The sequence below is a fragment of the Prionailurus viverrinus genome, chromosome C1 (assembly GCF_022837055.1).
Source record: "Prionailurus viverrinus isolate Anna chromosome C1, UM_Priviv_1.0, whole genome shotgun sequence".
NCBI lineage: Eukaryota > Metazoa > Chordata > Mammalia > Carnivora > Felidae > Prionailurus > Prionailurus viverrinus.
The window spans coordinates 98,306,078-98,323,129 of NC_062568.1; the positions used below are offsets into that span (position 1 = coordinate 98,306,078).

Sequence of the window (17,052 nt, forward strand, 5' to 3'; positions counted from 1 at the left end):
ACAGTGGAGCTTCCTGGTGTGATGCACAGAGAAGCCTGCATCACGTCCGGGACTGCTCTGCCAAACATAGAACCTAAACCCAACTGTGAGAAGACACCAGAAAAATCCAACCCAGATGCACTCTATAAAACAACTGGCCCGTGCTATTCAAAGCTGCCAACGTGGGACGCCTGGGTGGCTCAGTCGGTTAAGCATCCGACTTCGGCTCAGGTCATGATCTCACGGTTTGTGAGTTCAAGCCCCGCGTCGGGCTCTGTGCTGACAGCTCGGAGCCTGGAGCCTGCTTCGGATTCTGTGCCTCCCTCGCTCTGTGCCCCTCCCCCGCTCATACTCTGTCTTTCTCTAAAAAATAAACATTAAAAAAAATTAAAAAAAAAAAAAAGCTGCCAACGTGATGAAGACTGCAGACTAAAGGAATCACAATGTCAGGGGAGCCTGGGGGGCTCAGTCGGCTAAGCGTCCGACTTCGGCTCAGGTCATGATCTCATGGCTCGTGAGTTCAAGCCCCACGTCGGGCTCTGTGCTGATAGCTCGGAGCCTGGAGCCTGCTTCACATTCTGTCTGGGTCTCCCTCTCTTTCTGCTCCTTCCCTGCTCACACTCTGTCTCTCTCTCTCTCAAAAAGAAAAATAAACATTAAAAAAAAAAAAGTCAGGGGCGCCTGGGTGGCTCAGTCGGTTGAGCATCCGACTTCAGGTCAGGTCACGATCTCGCGGTCCGTGAGTTTGAGCCCCGCGTCAGGCTCTGGGCTGATGGCCCAGAGCCTGGAGCCTGCTTCCGATTCTGTGTCTCCCTCTCTCTCTGCTCCTCCCCCGTTCATGCTCTGTCTCTCTCTGTCTCAAAAATAAATAAACTTAAAAAAAAAAAAAAGTCAGATTAAAGGAATTGAATGTAGCATGTGCCCTTGAATTTTCTTTTGCTATATTTCAGTGTTAAGTTCCTGATTTTGATCATTGTACTGTAATTATGTACGAGAATTTCTTGCTTTTAGGAAATATACACTTAAATATTTAGAGATAAAGGAGAATCATGTCAGCAATATACTTCTAAATGGTTCAGAAAGAAAAAAATGAAGGGGCAAGTTCAGTAAGAGAGAAAAGGGAGAAAAGGAGACAAAGGTGGAGGGGAGGGGAGGCTAAGGTTAAAAAACAATGTAACAAACCACTAACATTTCAGGAACCTCTGTGAGAGCATCTAGGAATTCTCTGTCCTATTTTTGAAACTTCTCTGTGTCTGAAATTATGTCAAAGTAAAAAAAAAAAAATTAAGTTGGATATAAAGTGATACATTTGCCAAAACTCAGGGAACTGTATGTAATCTGTCCATTATATCATATATAAATTAGATTTCGATTAAAATAATAAAAGCTTATTCCAGAATTTTTATCAAATGTTGATGATTGGAACACTTCAATAATTAAAAACAGGGGTTAGAAACCCATCGAGGTCCTACAAAAAGCCTTCACTGACTTCATGCCTATCGAACGTCAAGCTCAAAATGAAAAACGAACACCAGTTGGTCTGGCTGTCATTTCTGTGATCACACTGACCCACAGCACTCATGATTTTCCGGCTATAAAGACGGAGGCCTGCCACCTTCCGAGCATGCTCCCCATGAGGCCCTCTGTGTGCTCAGCCAGGTAACGCCATGAGCTACACCACATTCCCTTGTTAATCAATCTCCAAATCCATAAACCCACCACAAGCAAACCGAGATCTTAAGTTTTTTTAATTAAAAAAACAGGGGGGGGGGGGTGGGAAGTGGCACCTGAGTGGCTTGCTCGGTTAAGCATCCGACTCCTGGTTTCAGCTCAGGTCATGATTTCATGGTTTGTGAGTTCAAGCCCCACGTCAGGCTCTGCGCTAACAGTACATACACAGCCTGCTTGGGATTCTCTCTCTTTCTGTCTCCCTCTGTCTCTGCCCCTTCCCTGCAGAGGCTCTCTCTCCCTCTCTCAATTTAAATAAATACACTTTAAAAAAAAAAAAAAAAAGGCGGGAGGGGGAGGAAGAAGCCAAACATGAGGGTAATGATTCCCGCGGAGGGCACACGCAATGCCCAAAGAGCCTTGGGAAGATATTCTGGCTGATGCCAAAGCCCAGACCAGGAGCTGGCCTGACACCTGGCTGAGAACCTAAATTAATATCTTTCAAAGTAGTTTTAAAAGATTACCATCAATATAGTAGTCAACTATTTTTCTCAAAATACTGATAAAATGAAATGATTAAGACATCTCATACCTTGCTTTAGAAATACTATAAATTCCTTTGTAGTTTGGTCCAAATTAACTCCATGATACACTATAGGTTTGAAATTGCGATGCTCAAAAGAACGAATGAGGCGTACTGTAATGGTCACTTCTCTGGAAGCCATGCGGAGAAATTCCTGTGGCGAGGGACATGAGAACAGTCTGAATAACATCCATTCACAATTACCCAACAAGCGTGCATTTCCACCATCAGCTCCAGGGCGCCCGGCCATCGTTCCCACGCTGCATGGTTACTGATGGAGTCCCCAAACCCAGGCCAGATCCCAGGCACCCAAAAGGGTCCCAAGGTGACCCCCGTCTGTCCACTGTGACCCTGGACAGCTCTGTCACAGTCACTGATGTCCTGATTGGCACAAAACGAACAGGGCCCAGAGGAACACAAGTGACACGGGTGTGTGGGTGGGTGTACGGGAAGAAGTGGGGTTTCCAAAGGGATGCATGGCATAGACATGACTGAATGGGATTTGCTGTGCCAGACGTCCCCTCGCTGGGTCCTGAGACAGAGTCAGCTGACGATACGTCACGGTGTAATCTCACAACGGCTGCCAGATTTCAGTGCTGATTTCATTTTCTGCTGTGGTGTTTTCCCTCTTTCACACTATTGTTTAAGCACGTTCGCCTCATTCTAAAACTACATGCTCGTGCTATGTGCCAGCTGTTAATGTCATCGCCCCTAACTCTATCATCAAACCATGGGGTATTACACTGATTTCAAAGATGAGGAAACAGACTTGGAGAGACTGCACAAATTGCCCAAGGCCGTAAAGCAGGTAAATAATGGAGCCACGTTTAATTCCAAACTGATGCCTGAATCGTGGCTCCCTTGTTTACCTGTTCCAAAGCCCATGCTCTCATACACTATCAGAAAATCACACCAAATTATTTCCTCCTCAAAAATCTGCAAAGTTGCTTATGATCTAATGAGAGAATTATGGTCTACTTCTATCCAGTAATAAGTACTTCATGCTTTCAACTCTGCATACAATTTGCAGCTGTAATATACAATTATATTTGGGAAAAAACACCTGTAATACTACACATTAGACATCTAAGCTCCCTAGTAATCAGAGAAATTCAAAATAATGAGATCACTTACTGAACTAACAGACTAAAAAATCTGATAATATCTAGGGTCGGCAAGGGTGTAGAGCAATGAGAATTTAATCAGGGAAGGTGGGCATCCCAAACAGGTACACTTTTGGAGACAACCTGGCAATATTTAGTCAAACTGAAGATATATGCTCCTTTCAATCCAGCAATTTCATTCATAGGTACCTGAGGGAACCTCCCAAATATGTGCAAAAGAACATTGTTTATTAATTCCAAAAACTGGAAACAAAATGTCCATCAACAGAAGAGGTAAGTAAACTATGGCATTCAGTGAAACAGTATAGCCACTAAAGATAAATGGACTATACACACCAACATAAATGAATCTCAAAAATATGGCAAACGAGGGGCAGCTGGGTGGCTCAGTCGGTTAAGTGTCCGACTCCAGCTCAGGTCATGATCTCACGGTTCATGGGTTCAAGCCCCGCACAGGGCTCTGTGCTGACAGCACAGAGCCTGCTTAGGATTCTTTCTCCTTCTCTCCCCCATCCGACCCCCACTTGTGCTCTCTCTCTCAAAATAAATAAGTAAACTTTAAAAAATATAAATTATGGCAAACAAAAAGAAAGCAAGTTGCTGAAGAGTCAGAGCACATTACCATTTATGCAAAGTTCAAAAACATAGCTTGCTTCCTCAAAAAATTAAAAATAGACCTACCCTATGACCCAGCAGTAGCACTGCTAGGAATTTACCCAAGGGATATAGGAGTGCTGATGCATAGGGGCACCTGTACCCCAGTGTTTACAGCAGCACTCCCAACAATAGCCAAATTATGGAAAGAGTCTAAATGTCCATTAACTGATGAATGGATAAAGAAATTGTGGTTTATATACACAATGGAGTACTACGTGGCAATGGGAAAGAATGAAATATGGCCCTTTGTAGCAACATGGATGGAACTGGAGAGTGTGATGCTAAGTGAAATAAGCCATACAGAGAAAGATGCCATATGTTTTCACTCTTATGTGGATCCTGAGAAACTTAACAGAAACCCATGGGGGAGGGGAAGGAAAAAAAAAAAAGAGGTTAGAGTGGGAGAGAGCCAAAGCATAAGAGACTCTTAAACACTGAGAACAAACTGAGGGTTGATAGGGGGTGGGAGGGAGGGGAGGGTGGGTGATGGGTATTGAGGAGGGCACCTTTTGGGATGAGCACTGGGTGTTGTATGGAAACCAATTTGACAATAAATTTCATATATTGAAAAAAAATTACTTAAATAAAAAAAATTAAAAAAAAACCATAGCTTGTATTACGTTTAAAAATGAGATAATTGTTATTTCTGAGCCAAAGGAAGGAGTATGCAATACGAAAGAAGTACACAGACCACTTATATTGGTAGAAGTTTATACCTTAGGCAAGGTGTTCGGTATATGGGTCGTACGTTATTCTTTACACCTTTTAATGTGTTTGGACTCCTTCATAATATACACCACAAGCTACACTAATTTGGCCTAGAAAGTCTTTCTGCATCATAAAATGCTGATACAATATTTTACTAAGGTTGAGGGAATATATAGACCATTATATATGAAAAGTAAAGGTTCAAGCTGCTTTAATACATAATATATAACTAATATTGTTTATATTTAAATGAATGGTTCTTAATGAACTGAAAATTATTTTCTCCCCCTAAAATAAAGTTAAGGATTCACCTTATAGTCTTGCATAGTGGTTAATGGCCTTAAATTAACAAATCTTTTGGGGCACCTGGGTGGCTCAGTCAGTTAAACGTCCCACTTCAGCTCGGGTCATGCTCTCACGGTTCGTGAGTTCAAGCCCCGTGTCGGGCTCTGTGCTGACAGCTCAGAGCCCAGAGCCTGCTTCGGATCCTGTGTCTCCGTCTCTCTCTGCCCCTCCCCCACTCAAGCTCGCTCTCTCTCTCAAAAATAAACATAAAAAAATTAACAAATCTTTTGATAATTCCAATATTAGCTATGACATTATTTCTTCTTACACTGGATTACAATGCTCCCCCCCCCCAAATTCTGATCCAAGAATCTACCAAGTAATAGCACTTCAGCAGACATCCACAAAATTACAATTTAAAATACACTGAAGTACTTAATAAAGCAAACTCCTTTAAAAAAAGGGATATTATAAAAGAGTCCTGTATTTTGTTTTTTTAATGTTTGTTTATTTTTGAGAGGGACAGAGAGATAGAGACAGAGAGTGAGTGGGGGAGGGGCAGGGAGAGAGGGAAACAAAGAATTCCAAGCAGGATCCAGGCTCTGAGCTGTCAGCACAGAGCCTGATGCGGGGCCTGAGCCCATGAACCGTGAGATCAAGACCTGAGCCGAAGGTGGATGCTCAATCAACTGAGTAAAATGCATCTAAAATTTCTGTATTTTAGAAGCAGCGTTAGCAGGTTTGTTAAAAGCATGACTACTTCTTCCTCCTGTCATCAAGCTCCCACAACAAAGAAGCCCTCCCGGGGCGCCTGGGTGGCGCAGTCGGTTAAGGGTCCGACTTCAGCCAGGTCACGATCTCGCGGTCCATGAGTTCGAGCCCCGGTCCATGAGTTCGAGCCCCGCATCAGGCTCTGGGCTGATGGCTCGGAGCCTGGAGCCTGTTTCCGATTCTGTGTCTCCCTCTCTCTCTGCCCCTCCCCCGTTCATGCTCTGTCTCTCTCTGTCCCAAAAATAAATAAACGTTGAAAAAAAAAATTAAAAAAAAAAAAAAAGAAGCCCTCCAAACGACACCCACACACATGCAAGCCACACATGCCAGGAAGCCCTACAGAGTAGTCCAAGTGCCCGAAGAGTTTAGAGACAGACAGAACTAACTAAAAACCACCTCTACCTCTTTGCTGTAACACAAAGTTGGATCCCACACAGTAGAATCTCAATGAATAGTGGTAGCTGCTTTTAGCAATAGTCAACTTGGGATAAAATAGGGTTGGACATAAAGGCAGCTCATTTAGACAGCAGTAGAAGATCCTAGATTCCCAGGTGCCATAAATGAATCGTGTAAATGGTCTAAGGAGGCTGGGCAGGCTGGTACATGCATGCCTTATGAAACTGTTTTATAATTACAGGTTTGTTTCTTTCCCTTAATACAAAGCTTCCCAAAAGTCATACTTAAATAGCTGAAATTGCAAGTCTGCATTCATATCTAATTTGGTCCACAATGCATTGCCATCTTCATGGGAAATTTGTTGTTATTTGTATCAGTAACTAAAGAATAACAGCTACTGTCAGAAACCAGCCATTTCCGGATTTGTTTTAAGGACTGCGGGAATTACAGCTTGTTGGTTTAGGAATGCAGACATAGTGAAGAGCCAGTTTAGAAAGCTAATATTACAGATTATAAAACATGACATTTTCCCAGAGGTTCAACCTACTTAAAAAAAAAAAAATGTCTTTTTTTTTTAATTTTTTTTTTCAACGTTTTATTTATTTTTGGGACAGAGAGAGACAGAGCATGAACGGGGGAGGGGCAGAGAGAGAGGGAGACACAGAATCGGAAACAGGCTCCAGGCTCTGAGCCTTCAGCCCAGAGCCTGACGCGGGGCTCGAACTCCCGGACCGCGAGATCGTGACCTGGCTGAAGTCGGACGCTCAACCGACTGCGCCACCCAGGCGCCCCAAAATGAATGTCTTTTAAAATCTCGTCAAATTTAAAAGACATTCCACTGAAGGGACAGAGAAACCAAAACAATACACTTGGGAATAAATTAATAAAAAATACTCAAGGACAGACAAAAGATCTGAATAAATGAAATGACCATGTTCTTAACTATGAAGGCTCAAAGCTGTAAAAGAATCAATTCTCCCCTAAATTATTCTATAAACTGAATAAAATCTCGATCAAAGTATAAAAGGTGCTCTAGGAACGTGTCACAAATATTTCTAAAATCTATCGGAAAGAATAAATTTGTGAGCTTGGTCATCAAAGTCATAAAAAATGAAAAAAAGCACCAAGTATTGAAACACATTATAAAGCAACAGGCATATAATAGTAATACATGAATTAGCTGGTATGATTCATATTCTTACAAAAGTCAAGAGTAAAAATGTTAAAGGACAACTTAAGTAATTTAATTAACTTAGGCAATTTAAGCTGTGATAATGAAGCAGGAAAACCTGGCAAATCAGTGGCACACAACAGAAAACTCAGAAACAGACTCTAGGTTAGAGAATTTGGTACAAGATACAAGTGGTATTTTACATTACTGGGGAAAAGATAGTTTACTTAACAAATGGCATTAGGAGAATGGTCAGACATTTGGAGAAAAGTAAGGCTACATTCTTACCTCACTCCTTATACAAAAATAAATCATATAAGGAACAAATATTTACATTTAACTGTAAAACCATAGACAGGCACAAGAAAAATGGGCACATATTTTTATAATCTTAAAAGGTAAGAAAGCCCTTCCTAACTGAATAAAAATCAGCAACCATCCAGAAAAAGGCTGACAGGTATAACAACAGAAATATGTCAGGAAAGACCAATATCTTGGTAGAAACATGGGTAAAGGTACTTGGTTATCTTTACAAACCCAATAATGTGAAAAGTTGATCAACTTTACTAGTAACTGACAAATCGCAAATAGAAACAGTAAGATAACAATTTTGCCATCAGATTGGTAAAATGTTTAAAAATTTTAAAAAGTGGCCAAACCAGTGTTGGCAAGGATGTGGAGAAATACTTTTACACACTATGGCTAACAACATAAAATGGGCACAGCCTTTCTGGAGAGGAGTGAGGTAATCAAAATTTTTAGTTTACCTGCCCTCTGACAGGGCAATTTCTCTTCTAATCTACCCCGAGAAAATTATTACACCAAATATTTTATAAATCCATGAGTTCATAATGATACTTTTAAAAGGCCAGTCGCGGGGCGCCTGGGTGGCGCAGTCGGTTAAAGCGTCCGACTTCAGCCAGGTCACGATCTCGCGGTCCGGGAGTTCGAGCCCCACGTCAGGCTCTGGGCTGATGGCTCAGAGCCTGGAGCCTGTTTCCGATTCTGTGTCTCCCTCTCTCTCTGCCCCTCCCCCGTTCATGCTCTGTCTCTCTCTGTCCCAAAAATAAATAAACGTTGAAAAAAAATTTTAAAAAGAAAAAATAAAAAATAAATAAAAAATAAAAGGTCAGTCGCTCTGGGAGTTAACATGGCACTTGTTTTTCTGAAAATTGGTTTACCAAGGTGGGATGGGGCACAGAAGTGAGAAAAATAATAAAATTTTATGCTTTTCTTATACAGACTGCATTTCACGGTTATCAAACAGCTGATGAAGAAAAGTTATTTTTTCTAGAAGAATTATAGCTAAAAAGGAAAGAATGATAGGATTTTAAATTTTTTTTATATTTATTTATTTTTGAGAGACAGAGTGAGAGTGGGGGAGGGGCAGAGAGAAAGACACAGAATCTGAAGCAGGCTCCAGGCTCTGAGCTGTCAGCACTAAGCCCAGTGCGGGGCTCAAACCCATGAACCGCAAGATCATGACCTGAGCCTAAGATGAAAGGTCAACTGACTGAGCCACCCGGGCGCCTGAAGAATGATAGAATTTTAAAATCATGATTTACATAGCTATCAGAATGGCTAAAATAAAACATAGTGATAACATCAAATGTTGGTAAGGGTGCAGAGAAACTAGATCTCATTCACTGCTGGTAGGAATGCAACTCTGGAAAAGAATAGGTCAGTTTCTTACAAAACTAAGCACGCTCTTATCATCCGTCCTGTCAACCGCACTCTTGGGCATTTATGCCAGAAAAATGAAAACTTAATGCTCACACAGAAACCTGAATATGAATGCTCGTAGCATATTCATTTGTAATACCCCAAACCTGGAAACAACTCAAACATCCTTCAATGCGTCATTTGCTACACCAACTGTGGTATATCCATATCATGAAATACTACTCAGTAATAAAAAGGAATAGACTATAAATACGTGCAACAATCTTAATGGATCTCAGGGAAATAAAGCTGAATGAAAAATGCCAACCACAAAAGGTATCATACTGTAGAATTCCATTTATATGTCATTCTTATAATGACAAGATTACAGAAATGGAGAACAGATTGGTGTTGTCAGGAAAGGAGGAGAGAAGGGAGCAGGTGTAGCTATAAGAGGGTAGCATAAGACAGCCTTATGATAAAAATGCTCTGATTCTTGACTGCGGTGTTATCCACATTGATCAATACGTGTGATAAAATTGCATAGAACTAAATACATGTGCATGTAAAACTAGTGAAATCTGTATACCATCCATGGATTGTATCAATTCCCTGGTTGTGATGCTGGACTATATACTCAAGCAAGGTATTAACCACTGGGAGAAACTGCGTGAAGGACATAAAGGAGCTCTCTGTATCATTTCCAACAGCTGCATGCGAATCTACAATTATCCCAAAATTATTAGTTGCTAAAAATCATCATTTTGAAAATTCTATGAAATAATAAATGTAAGGAAAGATCATAAAGGGATGCCAAAATGACGAGGCACAAGATTGATGGGAAACTTTAGAACAGATACATCGGGGGGCTGATGGCACCTGAACTTACTAACAATCAACCCTCATGAATGATGCTAGTTTCCAGATCTGACTTCCCATTTATGGGCTATCACGACAGGTAAAAGAACACGTCAAATGACACCAGAAGGAGGCTATCAGTCAAGTTCAGACTGGAACATTCTACTCAATAAATGACTTGGTTTCTTCAACAAATAACATGATAAATAAAGAAGGGGTAGAAAATTATAAATTAAAAGCGACTTAAAGAGATATATCAACCAAAGCAACATTTAGATGGGTTGTGATTTGCATAACATTAGATCATATTAGGAATTAATGTCAGTTCTGTTTACTTGATATTACGTTTGAGTCCTTATCTTAAATTTTTTTTAATGTTTATTTTTAATGTTTGTTTATTTTTGAGAGACGGAGCATGAGCAGGGGAGGGGCAGAGGGACAGAGGGAGATACAGAATCTGAAGTAGGCTCCAGGCTCTGAGCTGTCAGCACAGAGCCGGACGCAGGGCTCAAACTCACAAACTGTGAGATCATGACCCGAGCCGAAATTGGACACTTAACCAACTGAGCCACCCAGGCGCCCCCTCTGAGTCTTCATCTTAAAAGAGTAAGGTATATGGGGCCCCTGGGTGGCTCAGTTGGTTGAGTGTCCGACTTCGGCTTGGGTCATGATCTCACGGCTCGTGAGTTCGAGCCCTGCATCGGGCTCTGTGCTGACAGCTCAGGGCCTGGAGCCTGCTTCCGATTCTGTGTCTCCCTCTCTCTCTGCCCCTAACCCACTTGCATTCTGTCTCTCTCTCTCTCTCTCTCTCTCTCTCTCTCTCTCTTTCAAAAATAAATAAACATTAAAAAAAAAATTAAAAAAAAAAAGAGTAAGGTATATATAGGCAAAATGGTATGAATGATTTGCTTTCAAATACCCTGACAGAGGAAAAGTAAGTATGAGAGTGTAGATTTGGGGGGAAAGAAGGAGAAGAAGAAGAAGAAGAAGAAGAAGAAGAAGAAGAAGAATGGTAGGGGCACCTGGGTGGTGCAGTCGGTTAAGCATCCAACTCGTGATCTTGGCTCAGGTCATAAGCTCACAATCTGTGAGTTTGAGCCCCACATCAGGCTCTGTGCTGATAACAAGGAGACTGCTTGGGATTCTGTCTCTCTCCTTCTCTCTGCCCCTCTCCAGCTTGTGCTGTCTCTGTCTCTCTCCTCTCTGTCTCTCTCTCTCTTAAAATAAGTAAACTTAATTTTGGGGCGGGGGGGGAAACGAATGGTAGAACTAGAACATTGTCGACTGCTCAAGCTGGGTATATACGGGGCCTCGTCATACTATCCTATTTTTTTATGTTTAAAATTTCTCACAAGAAAAATATTCTAAGAAAAGGTAAGTACATGTAGATGTACATTCAATGAAGCTGTTTTTCACTAGAGTGCTTCCAACAGTTAACAAAAATTAGAATCCATCTAGAGGCCCACTGGTGAAGAACTGGTTAAGTAAATTGTGTCACACAGCTGCCGTAAGATAAAATCCCCTGCAGCCACTAAGGGCGATATGGTTCCAGGGACACTAACTTTGAAAGCTGCCTATGGCATATTAGTGAATAAAAATAAACACAAGCGAGAAAACGGCAGGTACGTAGTATCTCCATAAGCACGGCGAGACACTGTCCAGATGCTGACAGTGGCTTTACCGAAATGCTGACAGTGGCTATCTCTGAATGGTAGACATACCAGAGACTGCTACCTGTTTTATATGTTCTTAATATTGCTGGATGTTTTAATAACAATTATGTGTTTTTAAGTTTAGCTGTTTCCCTGTATGCTTACTTTCATGTGGTATGCACCAAGAAAAAGGTATTTTTAAAATGAAGCCATTTCCGTTTCTTTTAAGAAGAGATAACTGGACAAAAGCAAACAACCCAGGACTTATCAAGACTGTCAAGGATAGACGAGGCTAGAGACTCAGTTAGGCAACCAATAATGCATTAAGGGTTACCAAATAAATCTGAAGCACATGCAGCCCAGGCACCAGAAGTAGGTCACACGCCCAGGACGAGTCTAACCTTGTCCAAGATGGCACAAAGGCCCTGGGTACCCAGCCCTTCCCTCCTCTCTGATGTTACCTGTCACCACCACAGTCCACCTTCCATGTATCACTCCAGCATCAGTGACAGCCCATAGTTTCCCACACATACCACGCTGTTTCTAAGCCTCTGCCATACCTTTCCACCCCCCCGGCTTTGCCCCCAAACTCCCTCTGCCCCTCGCCTCTCTGCCTCACCGTGCAAGCAAGCATCCTGCAAAACTCAGTCCAGACCACCTGCTCCGGGACCATCTCTGCTGCCAGCTCCGCCTCTGCCCCAGGCTAAGCCAACAGCCCCTCTGCTCGCCCACAGCACTGGGTCATGCCGCAGGGAAGACAACTGTTAAAGCGGGTTAGCGTACAAGCCCCTTGAGGGAAAGAAGGTTCCATGGCTTATTTTTGTAGAGCCAGCAATACGTGTGGCCTGAGGCACATCACAGCCCCCCAACGATGTCAGGAGAAGTAATGTGCAGCTGAAGGGCTGAGGAAATGAGGAAAATCTGAAGCCTTTCCTACGGACACCCTGCCAAATCAGTCCTGCGCAGTCACGGTCCCTAGGGTCTATGAGCTTTTCCACAGCCCGTGAAAGTGTTTGAGACCTTAAAAAAAAACAAAAACAAAAACAAACAAAAAACCTTATTACTCCAGAATATGAAAACGTTTTAAAAAATCAAAATTAACATTTAATCAAATACCTACAACATATAACCTTTCAACAGCAACTCAGCTCTGTTCATAATTATATGTCAGGTTTTATGTAACATATGGGTACATTTTATATGATGTAAGGTGGGGATTTGAAATGTTATAGTGCCGAGGGGTGAGGGGCATGAGAGAAGAAAGAAAGGAAGGAAGGAAGGAAGGAAGGAAGGAAGGAAGGAAGGAACGAAGGAAGGAAGGCAGGCAGGCAGACAGACAGACAGACAGACAAGACAAAAGAAACATAACAGTGCCTGGGGGTTAGGAAGGAACCTCCTGCCTAAAACCTCCCTGCCTAAAAAAAACCTGTTCTGGTACTTCCCCAGCTGGTTTGGGATCATGAAGTAAAAGCCATATCCAATGCAAACTAAATTCTTGAAAGCACTGGGTGTTGAAACCAATTTCACAATAAATTTCATATTTAAAAAAAAAAATTTAGGGGCACCCGGGTGGCTCAGTCGGTTAAGCGGGCGACTTCGGCTCAGGTCACGATCTCACGGTCCGTGAGTTCGAGCCCCGCATCGGGCTCTGTGCTGACCACTCAGAGCCTGGAGCCTGCTTCAGATTCTGTGTCTCCCTCTCTCTCTGCCCCTCCCCTGTTCATGCTCTGTCTCTCTCTGTCTCAAAAATAAATAAATGTTAAAAAAATTAAAAAAAAAATTTAAATAAATGTCCATCAACTGACAAATAAATAAATAAATAAATAAATAAATTCTTGAAAGCAAAGATGCAAACACAAAATGTGTGTAGGAACCCCCTCACCTGGAGCTCCCAGGTCCCTAACAGGTAACCAGTGCATCATTCAGAGCCAAGAATGGACGCAGCCCAGCAGCCTCCCTCCTGGACCAGAATTCCCGGGTCCTTACAGGATAGGTTGGAGCTGTTTTTTCCGACCCAGGTTTCAGAAGCACAACCAGCAAAGGTGGAAATTCAGCAGGGAATGGTCAGGGAAAGCCAAGCCAAGCTGCATGCCAGCTTCCCTGAAGGCCCAGCTGTTCTCCTTCCAAGCCGGCTCCCCTCCTCGTGGCAAAATTCCAAGCTGAAGCACTATAAACCAGTTGGCACAGGCTCCTGAGGTGAAAAAATAGACACCGTACATAAAAGCTCAGAGCCTAGCATTAGGACAAGCACAAAACATGCATATTCGCAGAATACTCCATTGTTAACTTTAAGTTATCTCTATCAGCTCTAACTAACTACAGCCGATTCCGGTTATTTGCAGTAGACAAGGTCTAGAAAGTGAATCAGTGAATATTGAACCACTGCCCCTAAGGACATACAGGGTTAGGTTCTCATGAGTCTCTGGGATGTCCGGTCACAACATTTTCATCAAGCAACCAAAATATAACCTTGTTTTTATGTGTGTTGATGTTTAAAGATGCCTCTTTTATACTGTTGATTTATTATCAACATTCAGCTCACAGCCAACGGCACTGTAACTCAGGTCTGGGAAAAAAAAGTTGATCTTATACACGTATTTTTCTTCTTCGGGCATATCACAGCCTTCGTGCACTCAGAAACACCAGACTGCACTTCAGCACTACACGTAGCCATTTTGGAGAGTGGGTTCACCAACAAAAAGCACAACGATGTGAAAAGTATGGCACTAAACAGAACGTAAACCAGCCACTTGTTTACAACCTGAGAGCTGAAGCAAGAAGGTCCCCCTGTTTCACCTCAGCCGGGAGCGTGAACACTGGTGAACTATTTTTCACTGTTCTGCGCATGTTATTTCCACCAAAAAACTACTCTGAGTATTGCTTTCAGGGTTACAAATAAATTGTAGTGAGTTGGCGAATTCATAAATAAAGAATACGCAAATAATGAAGACTTTCTTACCAAAAAAAAAAAAAAAAAAGTACATGTGCCTTTAAAAGCATTTGAAGAAGGCATGCTCTTGACCTTTTTGTAAAAGAATGGAATCCAGAACGAGTTAACTATTAGAAGCTTTAAGAGTATGAAAGGAGTCAACATTGAAGCAGTCAACGAGGGGAAGATTCTATAACCACCAGACAGTAGAGGGCACTGGGCGACCTTCCTTCCTGCAACCAGCAGGTTTCTGAGAAGTGGTGTATTACGTCTTGAATTTTAACAGATTCCTAGGGTGCATCATTTTGAAAAACTAAACATCTTTGTAAAGTTATATCTACTTCCTAAATTTAAGTATTATAGAACCAAAGCTGCCATATATCAAGTTTGCTTTAAAGCTTGTAAATAATCCTATGCATTGCTAAATGTCATCCAAATGTGTCATTTCACTAAAGTCGGGGGGTGGGGGTGCCTAAGACCAGAAGGAGGGGGGAAAAATACCTTCATTATTTTTATTATTCTTAAAAGTACTGAGCACCTAGCATCCTGCTAAGATGGCGAATGATAAACGTTCACCTTTTAAATTTTTTTTTTTTTCAACGTTTATTTATTTTTGGGACAGAGAGAGACAGAGCATGAACGGGGGAGGGGCAGAGAGAGAGGGAGACACAGAATCGGAAACAGGCTCCAGGCTCTGAACCATCAGCCCAGAGCCCGACGCGGGGCTCGAACTCCCGGACCGCGAGATCGTGACCTGGCTGAAGTCGGACGCTTAACCGACTGCGCCACCCAGGCGCCCCAATGTTCACCTTTTAAACAGAACTTAACCTTGGCAAATTAATACCTTTATATAATATTTCAGTGTAACTAAAGTTCATAAGAACTATTTATGAAGTTCATAAATTAAATCACATCACACTGAAGACTATGACTAAAAGTGAAAGGCTCATTCCACTTTAATCTCTTCTGGCCTACTTCAAAAGCATATTTTGTTTTTTTAACCTCCAGAGGGAGAACCAACTTTTATTGTAAAAATAGATCTCAGTAACAATGAAATAGTAAAAGCTGGTCATTACAATAAAAAGAGAAAAACTGAACAGGAATTTGCTTTACATTTTCTCGAAAGCATAATTTTTTAAAATATGAACTTAAGTATACATTTATAGACTAAGACCACATGAGGATTAAATAAACATTTGAAAACCCCTTGGCCTTTTTCTTCTAAGTATTTAGTGGTATAACTGAAATCAAAGCACTATTAGAAAACTCAGTTTATTCACCTTTCATGGATATAAGACATTTGAGAAACATATTTTCAATGTATTAACTTATGAATGATGTTGAAGTTTTTAATCTCAACCATTTATTTAATGTTTATTTTTGAGAGAGAGAGAGAGAGAGAGAGAGACAGAGGGCGAGTAGGCGAGAGGGGGGGAGACAGAGAATCTGAAGCAGGCTCCAGGTTCTGAGCCGTCAACACAGAACCCGATGCGGGGCTCAAACTCATGAACCGTGAGATCATAACCTGAGTCAAAGTTGGATTCCCAACCAATTGAGCCACCCAGGGACCCCGACCTCAACTATTTGTTAGGTAGGTAAAAAAAACAGTCTTCTTCTTTAGGGGTTTACATAATACCTTAAGTACAAAATAAATATCAGCTAAATCTGATGACTACAAAAATGCTTCTCAGTGTTGTAACTACTCTGTTACATAATGCCATTAGCACCTGCCCTTTCCTGAGGCAGAGTCATAAGCAATTCTAATAAATAAAATGTTGAATGTCGTGAGTATATCACCCCCTGAAAAATCAACACCTGTAATTCCACAGACCTGCCTTTGTGACCCTCAAGTTGGGGTAAATACACAAAATCACAATTTGGGTTCTCTGTTCAAGACAAGTAAGACCCCGTAATAACTACTATCCTGGACAGTCAAGTTTCCCAAAGGGTTAGACACTTAACTATTTGGAAAGAATATTCCACACACTTTCCTTCTTAAACAAGGTATATTGAATATAAATTCTACTTTTTTTTTGATTCACAGCCCTCGGTGAGAACGTTAACCCTTGTACAATGCGTTGGGAGGCAATTCTCCAGGGATCTCTCGCACTTTTGCACATCTTATGAGGAAACGGCTGCTTTCATTCTGGACTATCTACACACAGATGTGTGTCTGGTAAACAGCCTAGAAACACAGACATCCTCTCCCTCCAGAGGAGAGGGCAGAGTTGTTTACTGTCCAGTAGAACAAAAGGAGAGTCCCCTTCCAGGTTAAGGTTAGGCAGGTTTGTTTGTACCACTTAAAAAAAAAAAAATCTGGATTACCTCAACTCAGGGTTCTACAGCTGCAGCCTCATGGGGCAAGAGGAGGAAATACACAAACGTGAGACTCATGCTATTGGCTGTGCTGTACTACAGTCCTCTGTCCGTGACCAGGAGTCTCATGCTCTCTGCCAGCACCTAGATTGGGATTTCCTAAACTCAGGGCTCTACAGCCATGACTCAAACCCACTGAGTGGGCAGCATCTTTCTGGACCACTCTGCATTGCCCCCATGGGATAAATGGGCCAAGAGGCGCTGACACAAACACGCAATTCATGCTGCTAACT

The 17,052-nt window shown here is 41.9% G+C and overlaps 1 protein-coding gene across 10 annotated transcripts in view; it reads right to left on the minus strand.

Moving 5' to 3' along the window:
- Positions 1-17,052, minus strand: part of CC1H2orf76 (chromosome C1 C2orf76 homolog) — a 96,568-nt gene that overhangs the window by 38,699 nt on the left and 40,817 nt on the right. For 9 of the 10 annotated variants that reach the window (XR_007154987.1, XR_007154988.1, XM_047872240.1 and 6 more), the window contains one exon: positions 2,240-2,384. Coding sequence is in view for 8 of the 10 variants with exons in the window: in XM_047872240.1 (XP_047728196.1) it covers positions 2,240-2,384 (145 nt within the window). In the remaining 2 variants the exon portion in view is untranslated. Of the gene's footprint in view, positions 1-2,239; positions 2,385-13,500; positions 13,706-17,052 lie in introns of those variants that run through there. The other variant, XM_047872248.1, reaches the window with a different exon arrangement.